This window comes from Cervus canadensis, chromosome 20 (genome assembly GCF_019320065.1).
Source record: "Cervus canadensis isolate Bull #8, Minnesota chromosome 20, ASM1932006v1, whole genome shotgun sequence".
Classification (NCBI taxonomy): Eukaryota; Metazoa; Chordata; class Mammalia; order Artiodactyla; family Cervidae; genus Cervus; species Cervus canadensis.
Window position 1 is genome coordinate 26,059,928 of NC_057405.1, and position 21,901 is coordinate 26,081,828.

The following is a 21,901-nucleotide window of genomic DNA, read 5'->3' on the forward strand; positions in this document are numbered from 1 at the left end:
AGCACGCCAGGCCTCCCTGTCCATCACCAACACCCGGAGTCCACCCAAACCCATGTCCATTGAGTCGGAGATGCCATCCAGCCATCTCATCCTCTGTCGTCCCCTTCTCCAACCATAGGTAATCCAACAGCCCCCGCCAGGCAAGAAACGAGGTACACACGCACCAATCCACATGCACACACTCCAACACGCTTCGCCAGGAAAGTCGCGCCAAACTGCCAATCAGCGGCGACGCTGGACGTAAACGTGACGCTGTGACATCATAACAAGATGGCTGCTCCTTGAAGGCTTTCTCTCCTAAGTGTTTTCCCCTCGCTAGTGTCAGGATCCGAGTTACAGACGCTGCCTTTCTCCAGCAATGTTCTGTATCCGAGGCTGTGGCCGCCGGGTCGCGGCTTCCCTCACCAAACAGCACCTTGCGCCGGTCCGGTTCGGCGGTGACAGTGCGGCGCCCTGGACCCCGCACTTCGACGTGGTGGTCATCGGCGGAGGACACGCAGGGACCGAAGCCGCCGCCGCAGCAGCTCGGTGCGGCTCCCGGACTCTGCTGCTGACGCACCGAGTGGACACCATCGGTGAGTGGCGCGGTGTGAGGCTTGCCGAGAGACCCACGCCGCCAGGGTCCTTCTCCCCCTCCCAGTGCCTTTTCCTCCGTAAGTCTGGTGAGAATCCTGCGGAACGTTGTTTTAGCCTGATGTGTGTGGCGGTACCGGGCCAGAACTCTGGACTTGGCTATTCTGTGGACCACGAATTGTGCTGCTGTTGACAGAAGTAATTAGTTGGAGGAGGGATGGGGGAGAGATGCCTTGAGAAAAGAGCAAACTCTTAAGAATACTGCTGATACTTTATTTCAATGTTGCCATTTGGTCTTTACCGTCTTGATGCCTCGGTTAAAAATTGAATCAACGTTATTAGTACTCGTTTATTAAACACCCATTGTGTTTTTCTGAAGATTTTGTGAACCCCTTTTGAAGAACGAGGCTATTGTATTTTATATTCATACTGAATGTTTATTCCCCAATTTTATGACTACGAGCCGACTGTGCTTTTTGGCACTTCACAAGCAGTGTTTGGACGGCCATAATTTAAAGCAAGACCCCTCTCTGGCATCATCATAGATGCCAACTAGGACACTGTCTTGTAAACTATGCATGCCTATGTCTTTCCTCGTGCATTTTGCTTACGAGTCATCAGTAATTGAAATGTTAACTTCACTTTCTGTACTGAAATACTGTTTAGAAATAACCATTCCGTTTATAACTGTGGAGAAATATATACTTCTGTTAACAGCGGTTCTTTTGGAGAGAGACTATGTGATTACCCAAGTAAAAACCAGGTACTACATGTCAATAATAATTTTAGAAGTTGAATGAACAGAAAAGTATATTATTGAACTAAGATGATCAGATAATAGTGTAAGTGGTGTAGTTTTGTCAGGGATAAAGGAATTCCCAGCAAAACCTGTGTTTATATTTTTATACCAATACAGTGTGTCCTAAGTTTTCTTTTTAAATAAATGGATTTCAGAGATATTTAATAACTCTTATAAATGAGCTTAATGAATGACAGTTCTATCTTAAAATCAAAGTCTCATTTTTTTAAGGTACTTTGATGTAGTGGAGTATGAAGTATTTCTGCTTGTTCTCAGAAAGATAGCTTTGACTTAGAAGATTAAAATTCCATAGGAATACAGAATGCAGGAATTGTCCTGTATCAATTCAGTCGTGTCATCTGCCATAATAAAGTCAGAGGTAGAAAATTTTTTATTTTATTAATAACCTCGGAAATAGTGCTTTTTGACAAACTATTGTTTGCCATTCATGACGAAAGAGAAAAGTCTTTTAACGCTAAACCACTCACTGGCAAGTAGAAACAGGATTACTTTAGATCAGTAAAGATTTACCCCTAAACTGAGTTTAGATCACACTCCCCAAACACAAAGCCTCATCGGGAAGAGTGTTTACCTAAATAAATAGCGATTCTATATCAAAGGAAGGAGGAAAATAATCTACGCAGCTGTCATCCCTGTTTTTACAGTAGGGACACTGAGATACAGACTTAGACAACTTGCCGAGATCACGTAGTGCTTATAAGTGGTAAGTATAGGAACTGAACCAGAACTCTGCCTTGCTTCTAACCATGCTCATAATGACTGCACTATTCAGCCTCCCTCTGAAGACCATGAAAACTTTTGGAGGCTTTGATGCTGGCCACAGAGGATCAGCAGTTGGCCTTTATGGAAGACATTAATTGATTGTAACTGTGAACCAGTATGAAGAAATTTCATAAATTATGTGTGATTTAGGAAGGTTTCATGAGGTAAGGTTTTCAAAATCACATTGTGAAGGAGAAGGCAGCGTAATGACGTGCTACAAATATGTACAAGAGAAAGATTCAAAAGAAACTTCCAGCAACAGTTTGTCTTCCAAGATGCCCTGAATAACTCTTGCGTCCCATTGGGACTTCAGCAGTTTTAGTGTTTGCTTCAAGTGTTTTATTTTTAATCACATGATTCTAGTCATTAGTACAAACATTTCCCTATCAACATGCACTATGTGTAAGATGCTCGTATATTTATTTTGTTTATGTCTGTTCTCTTTAGGTCAGATGTCCTGTAATCCTTCCTTTGGAGGCATTGGAAAGGGGCATTTAATGAGGGAAGTCGATGCCTTGGATGGCCTGTGTTCTCGAATCTGTGACCAGTCTGGTATACATTACAAAGTATTAAACCGGCGCAAGGGACCAGCTGTTTGGGGTCTGAGAGCTCAAATTGATAGGAAGCTTTATAAGCAGAATATGCAGGTAAGAACAGGGCACAAAAACAGGAAGGACTGTAGTGATTATTTAACTGTTCTTTTCAACTTGCATTCTCTTTTGATAGAAAGAGATCCTCAATACACCGCTGCTTACTGTTCAGGAGGGAGCTGTGGAAGATCTCATCCTTACAGAACCGGAGCCCGAGCACACCGGGAAATACCGTGTCAGTGGCGTTGTTTTGGGTATGTACTGCTTACAGATGATAATGACAGTATCAGACTCCATGTGAAAAGTTTATTCTGAGTAGCTTCTGGAGATGTTTTGCTTATTCTAGGAAATTGTTGTGTTTTCTGTTCAAGTATGAGGGACACTGTATAGAAAAAATCCTATTCCTCATTTCATTTTCACCATGAAGCTCATATTCTGTACCATCTTATTTTGGGACTCTATAGCCTGCATAATTACATATTTTCCTCTTGGTATTTCTGTGGCCATTTTTATTTTTGTTAGTTCTGACTTGAGACATTTTAAATTTCTATTTTACAAGATTATTATGTATTTATTTGAGTTATATATTAATTTTTAAAATAAAATTGCACATGCACATGTTTTTTTACAGAAATTAAATAGAATTTAAGTTTGAATGGAAAAGCAGTTTATCTCTGTTTTCTCCCCTTAAAGACTTAACCATTTCAGCCTTTTTAGCCTTCACTGCAAAAACTAATTGGAAGATTTGTGTGTGCACAGTTATTTTATGGTTTGACTGACTCTGTACAGTCTAATGATGAGGGATTGAAATGGCCTTTTTGTTGGGGAATTCCCAAACATCGATGTCTGTTAGTCCTCAGGAGAAGAATCAGTCTTCTGCCAGAGGACTGGACTGTTAGCTTTCTAGGCACAAAGTGGTAGAGGGGCTGCACTGGAGAAATTTATCCTTTTTTTTTTTTTAATTGGAGGAGAATTGCTTTACAATGTTGTGTTGGTTTCTGCCGCACAGCAACTCAAATCAGCCCTAAAAACTTCATCATTTAAAATACAGATATTAACTAATTTTCTGTTTAAATTTTATTATAGGTTTATTTTTTAGAATGGGATATACATGGTAAAGTGTTGTTTTTTTTTTTATTTTTTTACTTAGGAAAAAATGAGTGTATTTGTCTTATACAATAAGAAGGACATGGGTAGACAACCCACATTGTTATGAAAGTCCTAGCCATGTCACCAGACACCCTTGCCCCTTCCATTGTCCTGCTCTATCACCTTTGGCTGTAGCTTTCATTCCAGTGTTCATAAGACCAAAGTCACACATCCAGGTATCCATTATCATATCAGAAAGAAAACGAAAAAGAGGGAAAGGGTAAAGACCAAATAAAGACAGAGCAAACATGCTGCATTTCCTTTTAAATAGGATTTCCACTTTCCTATTAATAGAAGTTTAGCCCAGCATCTTCTTGAAGTCCATTGGCAAAAACTGCATCCTAATGACCTTCTATGGCCTCAAGTTGGTGTGAGAAGATAAATATTCTTAATTTTTATAAGTATATTTTCACCCAAGGAAAATTAGAGTTATTAGTCAAGAAAGAGTGTCAGTTGGGTAAGGAATTACTTATATTGAGAGTTCTATTGTGACATAAATATATCACCTATAATTTACAACACACATACACATTGAATATGTCTGGTGTTACAAGTAAAAACAATAATCAAATACTGTGGTAGCCATACTATGCAGCAATCCTGCTACTAGGCATGTACCCTGAGCAAACTTCATAATTCAAAAAGACACATGTACCCCAATGTTCATTGCAGCACTATTTACAATAGCCAGGACATGGAAGCACCCTAGATGTCCATCGATAGATGAATGGAGAAAGAAGTTGTGGTACATATACAGAATGAAATATTACTCAGCCATAAAAGGAACGAATTTGAGTGAGTTCTAGTGAGATGGATGAACCTAGAGCCTGGTATACAGAGTAAAGTAAGTCAGAAAGAGAAAAAACAAATACCATATATTAACGCATACATTTGGAATATAGAAAAATGATACTGATGGACCTGTTTGCAGGGCAGCAATAGAGGCACAGACATAGAGAACAGACTTGTGGACACAGTGGGGGAAGAAGAGGGTGGGACAGATGGAGAGAGTAGCATTAAAACATATACATAACCATGTGTAAAATAGACAGCAAGTGGGAAGTTGCTGTATCATACAGGAAGCTCAGCCCAGTGCTCTGTGACAGCCTAGAGGGGTGGGGTCGGTGGGGAGTCAGAGGGAAGGTTCAAGAGGGAGGGGACATATGTGTACGTCTGGCTGATTCATGTAGCTGTTCTATGGCAGAAACCAACACAGCGTTGTAAAGCAGTTATCCTCTAATTAAAAGGAAAAACAAAATGAAGGAAAGCAGAATGATATTGTTCAAACTTTACTGTGAGGAATTTGGTGGAATCAAAGAGTTAAAAAGAAAATACATTGACTGGACAAGGTGCTTTGGAATTAGACTTGTGTCCAGACTCAGCTTTGGGTTTCAGTTTGTTCATCTACAAAATTGGGAGAGTAGTGTGTATTTCACAAAATGAGAAAATGTGACTTGAGGTTGGCATGTAGTAAGGATTTAATAGATTATAATAAAATATTTAATAAATAATTATAGTGAATTACTTAACAAATAATTGCAACATTAATAATAAATAAACATCGTAGCTGCAGCCAGCTAATGCCTAAAAAAAATTTTTTTAAGAAAAAATAAATTGCCATTTACCGTAGGCAATTAAAGCCAGCGGTCTGAAGAAATTTTCAATTGCTCTACATTCCACCTGAATTTTTAAAATTCTGTATGAGTAATTTATGATGTAGACATATCTTTTTTATAGATTAGAAAGCCAACTTTCATAAAGTTCAAGTAGTTTCCCCGAGTCCCACAGCTAGAAAATATCACAGTCAAGAACTCAGCCCAGGTATTTGATAACTTAAATGTTCCTTTTGCATTATCAACAGTTCAAAGGGGATGAAAGAAGGCAGAGTGAAAAGGTGGTCTCTCTCTCAGCTTGTGCTCCAGGCAGCCAGTTTCCTTCCTCAGGAGCATTCCTAGGCTCTGGTGTGGTCTTTCTGTCTGTGATTTTACACTTGGACTTCACACATAGGTATATGTGTTCCACCCCCACACGTAGTAGTAACATTGTACACACTCTGCTATACTTTTTTTTTAACCACTTAATCTGTATTTGCTTTGCTTTTTGGGAGCTGTGTTTCTTTCTTAGAAGTTCATGGCTTTTATTCTGTGATTACCTTAGTAACTATGATTTTGTATAATACACTTACTCTTCCCTTTCTTCTGTCAATGTTTCCTGACTTCTCTATGTTGAACAGTTAACTACTTTTATTTTCATTTCCCTTTCTCTCTGCCTCCTTTCCTCTCCAGACTTGATGATTATATTGATTTTATTAGGGTAGCCCTTTATCCTTTTTGAACTATTTTTACTTGTTACTTAAATTAGTATCTTCAAATGCTATTTCTTGGACCGTGTCTATATTTTATGGGCCCAACAATACAATTTTTAATTAACTTTTTTTACTGAAGTGTAATTGATTTACAATGTTTCAGATGTACAGAAGTGATATATATATTCTTTTTCAGTCTTTTCCATTATAGCTTATTAATAATCGGTTTTTCATTGTAGTAAAATGTATGCAGCATGAAGTCTGCCGTTGTGGCCGTTTTTGAGTAGGCGGCTCCACACCGTTAGGCACCCCGCGGTGCTGCGCAGCTGTCGGCGCTCCCCGTTTCTGGGACTTTTGAAATTTAGTTGAAATACTGTGCCCATTAACAGTAACTCCCTATTACCCAAAGACCTGCATTTTCGTGTATGGTAGATCCATCTGTAGGTTGGACCCATCCATATGTGGGTTTCAACTCTTTCTCTCATCTTCAGCCCCCAGCTACACTCCTACATTTCTCACATTCAGTCCTCCAGTCTCTGAGCCTCTGCAGGGCAGATTACTTCATTGTCATCTGTATGTTCTCTTCAGGTTCTTGAGTTGTAGCTTTCTCCCCTCTGCTCAATCAGTTATCACTCTTCCAACCACTTTTAAAAAAAATTTATCTTATGTTAGAGTATGGTTGATTTACAGTATTGTGTTGTTTTAGGTGTATAGCAAAGTGATTCAGCTAAACATATATAATGTATATATCTATTCTTTTTTCAGGGTCTTTTCCACTGTAGGTTATTATAGAATATTATGTAGAGTTCCTTGTGTTATACAGTAGGTCCTTGTTGACTATCTATTTTATTTATTGTGGTGTGTTTATGTTAATCCCAAATTCCTAATTTATCCATCCCCCAATCACTTTCTATCTCTAAAAATATTTGAAATTTTTCATCTTTTGACAAGTTCTTTCCCATTCTTGTGGTTCTCGTGGTTTCATATCTTTTTTGCTCCTTTATTTTCTTTTGGAATTTTAAGAAGGAGAAGAAACATGTGAGGTGGGATCTGTTAAATTTAACTAGAAGTCTAAATTTAATTAATTTAAAAAATTAACTGAGACCAGCTATTCAGTGCTGACTAGACTTTAGGAACATGTGTATCTGTGATAGTACATCATGCTCTCCATCTCAGCTTTCTTGGATTCTTCAGATTGATAACATACAGCCTTCTTACTGATTTAAAAAGTCTTTTTCAAGTTTCTAAAGACAAATTTTTCTGTAATTCTCCTGCAAAAGAGTAACATTCTAATTTGATCCATGGTAACAATTAGAACATGAGTTTTGTTCTCTTTCCTGTCCTTCAGCGGATGGAAGTACAGTATATGCAGAGAGTGTGGTTCTGACTACTGGCACGTTTCTGAGAGGCATGATTGTAATCGGATTGGAGATGCATCCAGCAGGACGTTTAGGGGATCAGCCTTCCATAGGTTTGGCTCAGACTCTGGAGAAGTTGGGATTTGTGGTGGGAAGATTGAAGACTGGGACTCCGCCCCGAATCGCCAAAGAATCGGTTAATTTCAGCATTCTAAACAAGCAGACACCAGATAATCCATCCATACCATTCAGCTTTATCAATCAGACAGTGTGGATTAAGGTGAGATAATTTACGAAAATCTGGTTTTAAATAGGGAATATAGACTTTTTTTTTTGGTATTCATTTTTCACCACTATTAATTGGGGCACAAAAATGTGTTCTTTAAAAGGATTAGCTGATTTGGCTACTTGGGTACTTCCTCATAAATTCTTTTTCTTTCTTTCTTTTTTTTTTTTTAATTGGAGGCTAATTCCTTTACAGTATTGTGGTGGTTTCTGCCATACATTCACGTGAATCAGCCAGGGGTATACATGTGTTCCCCATCCTGACTCTCCCTCCACCTCCCTCCCCATTCCCCATAAATTCTTAAATTTCATTGCTTTGATAACTTTACTTATTTAAACTTTTTGAAATAATTTCAGAAAAGTTGTATGACTGTTACTTGCCCTCTCCACATATAGAGACATAGATACATATATTTAACGTATAGAACAGTAACATACACATTTATTTTTATTCTTTTTTCTTTTCCCAAAACATTTAAAAGTAAGTTGCAGAGATCATGACCCTTTACCTCTAGATACCTCAGTCTGCATCTCAGCCAAGCCCAAAGACATCCTCATATACTCAATGCAGTGATGAAATTTGGGGAATTTAACATGGACACAGTGCTGTTATCGAAAATAAAATTCATAGTCAGATTTTTCTGACCACCCCAATACATTTTTTTGTCCCAATGTTCTTTTTCCAACCTAGGATCATATATTGCATTTAATTGTCATTTCTTTTTAATCTGGAATAGTTCCTCAGTCTTAATAGTACTGATAATTTTGAAGATATAGGCTACTTTTACCTATCCTTGGAGTTTAAAAAAAAAGCAAGCTATATATTGTGTGTTTAGCATTACAGGCTAGTAGTTGATACTCCTAATTTCTAGTGCGTGTTACCCTGATGAGTGGCTATTTATTTATTTATTTGACCATGCTGCACAGCTTGTGGGAACTTAGTTCCCCGATCAGGGATTGAATCCATGCCTCCTACAGTGGAAGTGTGGAGTCCTAACCACTAAACCATCAGGGAATTCCCTCTTTTGACATTCCCTCTTATCTTTCCTCAACACTTTGTCTTAATGAGTTTTAAAGTAAGTCTCAGACATCATTTCATCCAGAAATACCTTGTTACATGTCTTCAACAAATAAGGATTTTGTAAAAATCAACCATACTACTATTATCGCACATAGCAAAACATAATTTCTTAATATCATCTGAAACTCAATGCTCAATTTTCCCTAGTATTAAATATCAGTCAGTTCAGTTCAGTTCAGTCGCTCAGTCGTGTCCGACTCTTTGTGACCCCATGAATTGCAGCACGCCAGGCCTCCCTGTCCATCACCAATTCCCGGAATTCACTCAAACTCATGTCCATCGAGTCGGTGATGCCTTCCAGCCATCTCATCCTCTGTCGTCCCCTTCTCCTCCTGCCCCCAATCCCTCCCAGCATCAGGGTCTTTTCCAGTGAGTCTTTCGCATGAGGTGGGCAAAGTATTGGAGTTTCAGCAGTATTAAATATATATATATATAATTGAAGTATAGTTGAACTACAATGTTGCAAGTGCATTCCTAGTATTTTATAGTTGTTTTATTTGAACCAAGAACCAAATGAGGTTCATACATTATATATCTTACAATAGTTCCCCTCCTTTTTAACATCTGTGTGCTGTGCTGTGCTGTGCTTAGTCGCTCAGTTGTGTCTGACTCTTTGCAACCCCGTGGACTGTAGCCCACCAGACTCCTCTGTCCATGGGGCTTCTGGCAAGAATACTGGAGTGGGTTTGCCATGCCCTCCAGGAGATTTTCCCTACCCAGGAATTGAACCAGGGTCTTCTGCATTGCAGGTGGATTCTTTACCAGCTGAGCTTCCAGGGGAGCCTCTTTTATATCTATATGTGGAAAAAACTGAGTCATTTCTTTTCTGGTATTTCCTACATTCTAGATTTGTAGATTTGTCTGATTTCACTGCTCTGGTGCCTTAAACATGTTCTGCATCATTAGTATTTCCTGTAAACCATTGATCTGGAGGCTTATGTAAATTTAGGTTCATCTTTTGGGTTGTTTTAACAAGCATACTTCACCATTAGTATTTGGCATTATGCATAGATTTGATATCTATACAAGTAAGTTTATATCATGTGTGGAATTTATTTGAATTAGAGGCAAACTAATAGAGAAGCAAAACAGTGTTGTGACGAGTTCCCGTGTTTTAGCCAGAAGATCAGCTGCCGTGTTACTTGACTCACACTAACCCTCGAGTGGATGAGATTGTCCTTGAGAACCTTCACCTTAACTGTCACGTTAAGGAAACTACAAGAGGACCCCGGTAAGGACAAAATACCTGTGCTTAATTACAGTAAGGATTACTGTAATCCTCTTTTATTTGTTTCATTAAATTTTTAAATTCCAATGTCCTATTCTAGATACTGTCCCTCCATTGAATCAAAGGTCTTGCGTTTTCCAAACCGTGTGCATCAGGTGTGGTTGGAACCTGAAGGAATGGATTCCGACCTCATCTACCCCCAAGGGTTATCTGTGACACTGCCAGCTGAATTACAGGAGAAGATGATCACCTGCATCAGAGGCTTGGAGAACGCGAAAATGGTTCAGCCAGGTAAAGAGAAGGCCAGCTGCCCTTTGGTCTGAGCTCAGCGTTGCTTAGCAGACAGTGGAGAGACTGAAGCTACATCATGGTGCTTAGAGCCTGAGGAGACAAAACCCAGCATCTGCACGTTTATTAATAAAATAGTCTCCACATTTGAAGAACATTTAATGATAATCTTTGCATCTCTGCCTTGAGGCAAACCCAGCGCTGTTTTTGCTTATTTTGTGCCATCTGTTCTTTGGCCAGGCTACGGCGTTCAGTATGATTACATGGACCCCCGGCAGATCTCTCCTTCTCTCGAGACTCATCTGGTACAGCGGCTCTTCTTTGCTGGACAGATAAATGGCACTACTGGTTACGAGGAAGCTGCAGCTCAAGTAAGAAGTGTTTCAAATGTTACTGTAAACAGAAAAGGACTGTTTGACTGGTGTTCCTCCTCTTGACATCTGTCGTGATTGCTATATAGAGCTTAGATACAACTCATAGCTGTAATAGAAAACTGACTTCTATTTCAGGACATATGGGGGTGGCTTCTGTATACAACAGGAGTTTTAAAACACTGTGTCTTTGTTACTCTTTTCTGAGCTCCTAGATCCGGTTGCATATTTTGATTAGATTTGTGTATTGCTTCTGAAATTTAAAAAAAGAAAATTTAGTTCTTTTAACCTAACCTAACTTTATTGAAAATTACCCTATTACTCCTTTTTAAACAGAAAGTTACGTTATTTTTACTTGTAAGTGGGAAAAGGCTAAAAAAGTCTTACAAGTGGATTTTTTTTTTTTTTTAAAGATTAGCCACCTTATCACCTTAGCCAAGAATATTAGATATTTTTGAAAACAGTGAATTATAGCATTCTAAAGTGGTACATTACCCATATTCTGTTTGTGAATATGAACCGCATTTTCTGTCTGTTGTGTCCTTTTTGGGCCGGCCTGCTTCCTTACTGCCTGAACCATTTTTTCCAGGTAGTATCTTAATAGGATAGCTCTTTGTTCAGTTCATAATGGCCTTTTAAACATTTCAGTCCTCTTGTAGGGCGTGATAGCTGGAATCAATGCAAGTCTTCGGGTCAGACACAAGCCTCCTTTTGTCGTTAGCCGAACAGAAGGTTACATAGGAGTCTTGATTGATGACCTCACCACGCTGGGCACCAACGAACCATACCGCATGTTTACCAGCCGAGCCGAGTTCCGGTTGTCACTGCGTCCTGATAACGCCGACAGCAGGCTCACGTTCCGAGGTAACTCTTACACTGAGTCCTGCAACCAGACATTCTCTGCTTTTAAGACCTCTTTCATTATAATCTCCCCCTCCCCCTTCTAGGGTATAAGGAAGCTGGTTGTGTGTCCCAACAACGATATGAGAGAGCTTCTTGGATGAAGTCTTCTTTAGAAGAAGGCATTTCTATGCTAAAATCCATTGAGTTTTTAAGTACCAAGTGGAAAACCTTAATTCCAGAGTCTTCTATAAGTAGTGGTAAAAGTCTGCCTCTCAGGTATGCGTTTTTTGTTTCAACTTTCTTTTTATAGAAGAATGGAGTCATCTCAGAGAGATATTACCTATAGATTCCTACGTACACGTTTTAAACGGATTCAGTGGTTATGTTTGCTTCTTTTCAAAATTCTTTAGACATAACTTATCTCCTTACTCACGAATGACAATATATATGATTCTAAATTGCTTTTTATTGTATTTCTCTGGGGCTCCCATTGAGTTCTGCCTTTCCTAAGATGTAGAGGGCATAAACCAAGAAATAGCATAATCTGCTTTCTTTTAAGCATTGAACATTTGGAATGGTCTCATCTTGCCTGTGAGCCATAGCAGGGAAACTGATTAAGCAGTGTTACCAATTCTTGAAGAGTCCCTTGCTACATTTTAGGAGTTTTTTTGTCCTTGTTTTTACCATTCTGGTTGTATGGACTCTAACTCTAAAGGACATTAATAGAGAGCTTTTTTGGTTCAGAGATACATTTCTGAAAACCTCATGTAATTCAAAATTTGCATCAGTCACCACTGATTTTTCCCGTTTAAAAACTGTAAGCTAACAGGTGGGGAGGGGGGCGGCGGGGAGGTTTAGAAGGTATAAATCTACAATCATTGTATCTTAGAAGCACATACTGACTTGGTCTTGCTGCTGTGTCTCCAGTATGTTTTTTGTTTATAGTTTTCTCTTTTTTCTCAGTCCCCGTTTTGCTTATGAGGAAATTTGTAAACTTAATGGTATATTCATTTTAATGCCACTTTTTGTCATCCCCGATCTCTGTAAGTGCTCTCTCCTTAACTAACAGCCAGACTAACATGTCTTTGACTTTCATCTCATCACAGTGTTTCTTGTTTACAATTTGTGTTCCCAGATTTTCGTTTTCATGGGAATTTCCCAAAGCACTGGCACCCCTGTTAGAGGATAGTAAGCAGTTTTTTAATTATGGTAACAGTAAATAATGGGCTTCCCAGGTGGCGCTAGTGGTAAAGAACCCAGCTGCCAATGCAGGAGACATAAGAGATGTGGGTTCGTTCCCTAGGTCAGAAAGATCCCCTGGAGAAGGACATGGCAACCCACTCCAGTATTTTTGCCTGGAGAATCCCATGGACGGAGGAGCCTGGTGGACTACAATCCATAGGGTAGTACAGAGTCAGACATGACTGAAGTGACTTAGCAACAATAAATAATAAAGAATCTGCATGGTTGTCACCCAAACCAGGGCGTCTCATTCACAGGAAAGACAGCTTGGTTCACAGATAAGGGTAGCAGATTTATTTGTTTACCAGTTAAGTGGTACTGGGGGATGGTAGTAGTATAAGCATAGTTTTATATTTCACTCTGTTGTCCAGCTATTTGTTTAAATTTAAGAGGGTTTATTATTATTTCAGACTTTGCAGAAGAATTTGTAGCATTATGCTTCTTTTAGGTCAATATTGCACTATGTTAGATTCTATATAATTAGAATTTGTATTCAATGTGACTAATGTGGATTGAAGTCATAGTGAGAGCAAGGGAAGTCATTGTTTTCAACACAGTTTAGGATGCTAATTGATGAATAAAAATATGAAAAAGGAAGGGGCTGTCAGTTTTATATTTTTACCTAATCCCAAGAGAAGCCATTTTGTTAAGGTAACTTTTTTTTTTAAACAGAAATTTGACCAAATGCTTTTCTTGTTAATTCAGGTGTCTTTCCTTTCAGAAGGAAACAGGGGCCTCATCCTCCTGTTTGATTTTGGCAGAATATTTATAGTCTAGTGTTGAGCCTCCCTGAAAGAACTCACTTGATCAATTCCTAAATATATGAAGCTCGAAAGATAGAAAATTGGTCCAAGGACGTGTGTCGTATCTGCCGCACACATAGCAAGCTGTGCGCCAGGCACTGAGAAGCGGAACTGGACTTTGAGCTCCCATTTTGACAAAAGAGATCCACAGAGCGTGTGCGCACGCATTTCCTGTCAGGACCATAGGGAAACGCGCTGATGTGTCAGCTGGCGCAGAAACTGTCTCTTGTGTTCTGCAGAAGTGTGCTAACTTGTCCTTCTGTGGCAGCCCTCTGTACTCTGAGGCTTAGGTTTCATTCAAAGCTGGTCTTGAAGTTTGGACCTGCAAACAGCTCCAAGCCTTCTAAACAAATTGTTTAAAAGCCTTTTAAAAGATTTAAAATTTTTATTTTGGCTGCTCTGGGTCTTCATTATTGCCCATGGGCTTTCTCTAGTTGCAGCAAGTGGGAGCTGCTCTTCACTGCGGGGCCGGGGCTCCTCGCTGCAGCGGCTTCTCCTGTCGAGGAGCGCAGGCTTCAGTAGTTGCAGCTGGTAGGCTCCAGAGTGCTGGGTCAGTCGTCGTGGCTCACAGGGTCAGTTGCCCCACGGCATCTGGGATCTTCCCAGACCAGGGATCAAACCCACGTCCCCTGCGTTGGCAGGCAGATTCTTAACCACTGGACCACCAGGGAACCCTAAAACCTTTTTGAAAGTTAAATGGTCATAGGCTTTTCTTTGAGGTCACCATTCTGTAAGATTGCTAAGGTAGCTCTTTTTTTGGTTAGTCATTAGGAGGTGTGTTCCTATATGTTCTATAATTTTTTTATTTTATTTTTGGCTGCCCTGGGTCTTCGTTGCTACATGCAAGCTTTCTCTAGTTGTGACTGGTGCGGGCTGCTCTCAAGTTGCAGAGCATGGGCTTCTCGTGATGGCTTTTCATGTCGCAGAGCACCAGTTCCAAGGCGAGTGAGCTCTGTAGTTCTGGCACACAGGCTTAGTTGCCCCATAGCATGTGGGGTCTCCCCAGACCAGGGATTGAACCTGTGTTCCCTGCATTGGCAGGCGATTCCTAACCATTGAGCCACCAGGGAAGTCTTGATCTATAATTTCTGAAAGGACAACCCCTTTTCTTTTGGAATTTAGGGTTATTTGGTTTCATTGTTTGGTTTCAATAGCTTATCTGATGAGACTTCTGAAATTAATTGACATAATTCATCTTGTGGAGCACAACAAAGTTGACAGCTGCTTGTGGGAAGAGGTGTCTGGCCTTTCCTAGACTGTCTGAGATGAGACAGGCCTCTGCAGAGAGTGTGACACATGTCTGTGGTGATAGAATGAGCTGTTTAAAAACCACATCTGGGAGGCCTGAAAGGACCTGGGGCCCTGGGATGGGCAGATTTGACTTTCTTTTGACTTGATAAATTAATTGGTTTAATTGATTTTGGGTGGACAAAGTTGATCAAAAAAGTGATCTATTAAAAGAGGGAAAGGGCAAAGTAAATAAAAATAAAGTTAAGGCAGTAAGTGTAGTGTAGGGAAAGTATACAGATCAGTGAAACCTTGTGAGAACCAAGCAAAATGAGAAGGAAACTGCAGGGTATTTTCCAGTCTTGGAACAAGCAGATCTCCTTTAGTTGGTCCTGAGCCTGCGTGTAGAAGGATGATGCATTCACAGGACGTGGGCTTAACGTGACTTAGATGTAAATTCTTAGGGAGTTCACTCACACCCTTGTTTTCAGAGGATATTCTGTCCTAATAGGAAAGCTCTGGAGGACAAATGGATTGCTGCAGTACCCCTTTACCAACCACTTACCCTCTTGACGAAGGAAATGAGTTGAGAATCACATGCTCTCTTTCAAAAAATTGCAGAAGAAGGAACACTTCCAAACTCATTCTATGAAGCTACCATCACCCAGATAACAAAACCAGACAAAGACATCACCAAAAAAGAAAATTACAGGCCAATATTACTGATAAACATAGATGCAAAAATCCTCAAAAAATTCTAACAGAACTCACCAACACATTAAAAAGATTATACACCATGATCAAGTTGGGTTTATCCCAGGGATGCAAGGATTCTTCAATATACACAAATCAATCACTGTGATACACCATATCAACAAATTGAAAGATAAATACCATATGATAATCTCAATAGATGCAGAAGAGCTTTCGACAGAATTCAGCCCGAGAACCACATGCTGATCTTCTGGAGGTCCGGCTGTGTCACAGATGCTGCTGTGTTTGCTCAGTGTACTTGGGGAAAATTAGAAATATATTGATATTATTTATTCTGAGATTTGGTATTTTCAAGGAATTTTGTTCTTAATCTGCCTGATATGATATGGACCCTTGTGTTAATGAAACTTTTCTGTGTTTGTAGAGCTCTTGATGTTCTGAAGTATGAGGAAGTTGACATGGAGTTGTTGGCCAGGGCTGTTCCAGAGCCCTTGAAGAAGTACACCCAGTGTAGAGAGCTGGCCGAAAGACTGAAAATAGAAGGTAGAAAATTTTCTAGTTAGGATGTCTGTATGCTCAATCTTTCCCAGCATCAGAGCCTTTTCCAATGAGTCAGCTCTTCACATCAGGTGGCCAAAGTATTGGAGTTTCAGCTTCAACATCAGTCCTTCCAATGAACACCCAGGACTGATCTCCCTTAGGATGGACTGGTTGGATCTCCTTGCTGTCCAAGGGACTCTCAAGAGTCGTCTCCAACACCACAGTTCAAAAGCATCAATTCTTTGGTGCTCAGCTTTCTTTATAGTCCAACTCTCACATCCATACATGACCACTGGAGAAATATGTTATATTTTTGTGTATTATTTCATTTGATACTTAAAAAGTGTCATATGAAGGATAGCTACTAGCATTATGTCTTAATTTACAGATAGTCATAACTTGCTGAGGGCCACATGGTTGGGGAGTGACAGAACTGGGCTTTGAACCTAGTATATCTGTCTACAAGGCCTGTGCACCTCACAGCTCTCTTTTGTTGTCAAAAAGACCATCATAACTCCTCTGGGTCAGCCCATAACATTTCGAGATAAGGCAGCTAAGGCCCAGAAGTATCATGATGTGTTCATTGTCAGAGGGTAATTTATTGGTAGAGCCAGGCTCAGAGCTGAGATTTTTCTGGCTACCAGTCAAGTGATGGAAGCAGAAGCTGCCAAAACCTCTAGGGAAGACTTGCTTTTCTTAAACATAACAGAATGACCACCTCAATATAGGTTTTAAAACAGCTCTTGGATTTATTTTTCTAAGAATGGAATGCTTTAATTACAAAATAATTGCTGAATTGTCTAAGTTCACTCTGAATAAAACTTCAGTATGTTATCATCCAAGAATATATACTTTTAACAATTATAGCTTTATTTGAAAACCATCTCCTTGGAGAAACACCTTATCTTTACAATTTCAAACCTACAGCCTGTTGAAGAAAGTGTTCCAACCAAAATTTGCATTGAGAAAGAAACCAGTTTTTTTTTTCTTAAAATTTTCTAGACTTTTTAAATGATAAGGACATGGAATAAGCTGCCAGACTGAATGTTGTAGTTAATACGCAAGATAGTCCCTCTCTTTATTTTAACCTCAGTCTCCTCTTCTGCGAAAGGGAACACCTACCCCACCTGTCATGGTACTGAGATCATGTATCCAAAAACTCTGTGTAAATTGTAAAAAGCTAGAAACATGTAGGTCGTTAATGTTATCTAAATATTACAACATAATTAATTTTGTTCACCAGCCACTTATGAATCAGTATTGTTCCATCAGCAACAAGAAATAAAGGAAGTTCAGCAAGATGAAGCTCTACAACTGCCAAAGGACCTAGATTATTTGACTGTCAAGGATATATCTTTGTCCTATGAAGTTCGAGAGAAGCTCCATTTCAGTCGCCCACAGACGGTAAGAAAACAGGCAGTGGATAGGAACAGATCATAAAGAGCCAATGCTTTAATTTTTAAAAGCTGGATTTGTAGTGGCCATGTAACTAATGTTTTATTTCATCATAAAAAGCTTAACCTCTTATTTTCTTTATATGGCATATTCACTTTATATGACAGGTGTCGTCATATTTTTTATGAGATAAAAAAGCTTAGTCTAAATAAGTATCTTGAAGTCAAGAATTGGGTTGATTATAATTATCCAGCCATGTGCATGCATGTTTATATGCATGACTTAAACTACTTTAGGTTAAACTAGAATACATGTCAGTGGTTTTCAGATCACTGCTTGGATCCCTCCAAGGAGTTCTATAGTGTGGCCTTGGGAGCCGGTAGGAGGAAGTAGAGGAGCAAAGAGGCCCCACCCGTGATCCTGCGTGTGTCTGTGTGCTTTGCATTTGCATGGGTACATGGACACCACGCTGTACATGTCTGTTAAAAACTTGGCAGCATACAGTATTGAATTTGTAATAACAAATATTTAAAGACTTGTAGGCTGTATTTATTGATTCTGAGATACATTTTTAACATCTCTGAGTTGTAGCTTAAAAATTGATGGTGTATCATAGTTTAATGGGCATTGGGTTGGGTTTTTTTTAATTTTTTTCAGTGGTTCATAAAATAAAGGAACATTTAACAAAACCATGGCCTGCAAAAATTTTTGAAAAGATTTGTTTAAAAGAGGAGTGATTTCATCAGCTAATATGGTATTCTTAGTCATAGTCATCATGGAAAGCAGCAGAGAGGCCTTAAGTTTTATAGCTGTGTCTTACTCATTTGGGGTTACATTTTTGTAGATAGTCATAGACTGCACAGCCCAATATGATAGCCGCTAACCAAGTGCAACCATTTACAGTAGTTAAAATGAAATGAAGTTAAAAATTCAACTCCTCAGTCATACTGGCCACATTTCAGATGCTCAGTAACTACAAAAGGCTATTGGCTGTCATACTGGACAGTTACCATATTTTTACACTGCCAGTGTTACAGAAGTTTTCCATTATCACAGAAAAGTTCAGTTGCATTGTACTGGTCATCAGAGTTCACCTCTTAACCAAAATTCTAAAATATCAAAAGCTCTAACAAACGTTTGCTACAGAGTCATTTGGTGGCAAAACAGACCTGAACTGATGTGAGGTCTTTATACCACTTGGAGTGAATAAGTCATACATTTCAGTGCAAAAATATACCATAGAAACATTACTGAGATTAGTCCTAGGGTGCTGACCAGCACACTGCCAGTGATGTTAGTTTAGTTTAACAAAAAGAAAAGGTTAGGTACTCTAACATCTGTTACATGATCTTAGACAAGTCATTTTAATGTCTCTGAGTCTCAGTTTCCCCTGTTTTTAAAGTGAAGATATTAACTATAACCACATTTCTACCTACTTTCTAAAGTTACTTTGACAATACGTTAAGATAAAGTTTTGAAAATATTTTATAAACTGTAACATACAGATCATTATCAAGAGGAGAATAAATTTGGTTATAACTGACATAGCTCATTTATGTTTCTCTTGTGGTTTTAATTCCTAGATTGGGGCTGCCAGTCGTATACCTGGAGTGACACCTGCTGCCATCGTTAACCTGCTGAGATTTGTGAAGACCACTCAGCAAAGACAGGCAGCTATGAATAGGTTGCCCAGAACTGATCAACGGTTATGTGATACAGACAGACTTGAAGAGAGTCAGTTATAGCTTTCTATTCATAGAAAAGTTAATCGGAACAGGAGTGTAGACAGGAGATAAGAAGTATTTATATTTAGCACCTGTTAAAATAACTTCATTAGGTTTTGTGGCTTTGTCATTAATTTATAAATAGATTATAATTCTGCTTTTTTGTTTATCTGAAAAAATAGTTATAAAGTCACTTTATACTCTTTGTTTCAGGTGTTCTAATACAGTATACCTATTGATATAAGTTTGGGCAGTGTTCATCAAAGAGAGATACAGTGGAACTAAAACTGATCCTGGAAAAAAAAAAAATCTCAGCTTGTGGATTTGCCTACTCATAAGGACAGATTTACTGGGAATTCCCTGGTAGTCCAGTGGTTCAAACTCTGCACTTCTACTGCAGGGGACCTGGATTGGGACCCTGGTCAGGGAACTAAGATCTGCATGGCATGGCCAAAAATAAATAATAAGAACTTTGTCCATTAAAGGCACCAAATTAAAAGTCTTATCTTTCAACTAGTTTTGAAAGTTAGCAGGCTTCTGCTTAGTTAACGTTATTTCAAAGCCCTCAAATTCTTAAGGCTAAAAATTTGAAACTGTACAAAATCATCCAGAATCATTCAGCTAATTTCCAGTGCTGGGCTGCAACATGGTGACTAAAGTTCCCCTGTTGAAAGTCAGAATTGACAGAAAAATCTAAATGGCGCTGGTACTCTCCAGTACTTCTGTGATACATGGTTACAGGGGTTGGGGAGTGACCAGCCGGGTCTTTGGCTAGCTCCTCAGTCACCTTGACCTTTCTTCACTGACTAGAGGATGAATGTAGCCAAGTGGACAAGAGGACCCTACTTATCCTTGGAAATGCCAACTTAGACCTTTCCTGTCAGTCCAGAGAGAAGCTCCCTTGTCAGCCTCAAGCCAAAGCAGGTATCTTAGACAGTTCTAAGCGCCCTGAAATCACTTTGGTTACAGATCTATGTGTTAAGCCTGATTATGGGTGTGGGACAAATATCTTCTTGCTATAATCATATATAGCCTCTTGGACGTAGCTCGGATTCCATGGCTTTCATCTAATTTTGCCTTTCCACGACACAGCCCGTGATCAGTAGCGAGTAAAAAGCATTGGACTGGCCAAAAAGTTTGTTCGGAAGATGTTACGGAACACCCTGAGTGAACTTTGTGGCCAACCCAATATGTGTAATGCTGGATGTTTTAGCAGTGATGAATTCTTTTTGATACTTGATTTAGTAATTTCAGTAAGTGGTAACTTTTAGTTATTATGGCCATTCCTAGGCAGAATTCTTAACACAGAGGCATATTGAGTACAATTCTGTATGGTATTTGTTAAAAGAGGGTATTTTGTACTACCTGTTTATCACTAGGGGGAACCATTGATTGTAAACTTCTCTTTTTCTGGTTAATTGCAGGAGTGAAAGCAGTGAGTGGGGTGCTTATTGAATGGAATATAGCAAAAATTTATGTTGAGGAAATAAAAAATTCCTAAATGCTTTGGAAGTTTCTCAACAGCTGTAATTTGGGCCTAGTGACACCACGTATAAAGAAGCTTGGGTTTTATAATGTGATTCTATTACAATAGTAACTATCTTACTGAAAAATGTTTGATAGAAAACATACGTTTTAGGTTCCACATTTAGGATATGAACGCTCTTTAAATCCACAATTTAAAATATATTGTTATATATATTATACAAAATTATCTCACTTAACAGAATATTTCAGAACAGCCTACCTCCTGGTGCTGGGAGCCAGAAGTGCTACAGACCATGATGCGCTGGGAAAATCAGCTGAAAATGTAACCTTAGTCCAGTTACTCTATGGAAATCCCCCAACAGGGACAACAGTCAGCATCCAACAGAAGTTGGCCTTATGATTTCCTCCACCCACCACAGACCACATAGCCTGGTAGTTTGAAAAGCTGGGCACATACTGAAGTTCATTTCAACAGGAACACCAGAATTAAAATGAGGAAATGAGGGACTTCCCTGGTGGTCCAATGGTTAAGAATCTGCGCTTCCAACGCAGAGGGCATAGGTTCAATCCCTGGTCAGGGAACTAAGACATTACGAGCCACACTGATCAGCCAAAAAAGGAAAAGACTAAGAAACACCAAGCATTTGTCAAATTGCTTGAGGAGGGAGGGAATATGAAGATAAGGACCTATGCTAAATTAAACCATCACAGCCTTGAATTACAAAGTTACCTTATAGACAAGTGTTTGAGTTTTATTACTGATTGTTTTAAACTGTTTTGTCATTTTTGAGTTTCAGCCTCCATTGGAATAGCCATGACTTTTCCCCTTCAGTAATTTCAACTCCTAGAAGAATGCCCTGCTCAGGAGAAGCGGTCAGAAATACCAGGAAAGCCCCCAACAGACGAGGGGTTCCCTCAGAGTTGGCAAAGTTGCTTACGCTAGAAGGTACGCAGTATCGATAAACGTTCCCCAGGCTCCCTCTTCACAGTCTTCTCTTGTTGCACGTACCTCATCCACCTTAATTTTTAATACCTGTCTTACTTTAACTTACTCTTATTAACATGTAAACCTCTTCAATGCAGGCAGCGCCATGGTTGTAGACAGTCAGAACATG

General features: G+C 39.3%; 1 protein-coding gene and 1 non-coding gene across 3 annotated transcripts; both read left to right on the forward strand.

Annotated features, from left to right (window-relative positions):
• Positions 1–209: 209 nt before the first annotated feature.
• On the forward strand, positions 210–20,805 carry MTO1 (mitochondrial tRNA translation optimization 1). Of its 2 annotated transcripts, none has more exons than XR_006263923.1 (12): positions 210–575; positions 2,603–2,802; positions 2,882–2,999; positions 7,548–7,837; positions 10,042–10,154; positions 10,252–10,442; positions 10,680–10,810; positions 11,470–11,674; positions 11,758–11,929; positions 16,064–16,182; positions 17,452–17,583; positions 19,158–19,295. XR_006263923.1 is itself a non-coding variant. In XM_043439104.1 (12 exons), the coding sequence occupies exons 1-12, from the start codon at positions 359–361 to the stop codon at positions 19,317–19,319; spliced, it is 2,079 nt and encodes a 692-aa protein (XP_043295039.1). In that variant the 5' UTR covers positions 220–358; the 3' UTR covers positions 19,320–20,805. The 2 variants fall into 2 exon arrangements, 1 of the variants encoding a protein (XP_043295039.1); XM_043439104.1 differs by having other exon boundaries at positions 220–575; positions 17,423–17,583; positions 19,158–20,805.
• A 490-nt stretch (positions 20,806–21,295) lies between these two features.
• TRNAG-UCC lies at positions 21,296–21,368 on the forward strand. The gene has a single exon. It is a non-coding gene; the product is annotated as a tRNA-Gly (tRNA).
• Positions 21,369–21,901: the final 533 nt, after the last annotated feature.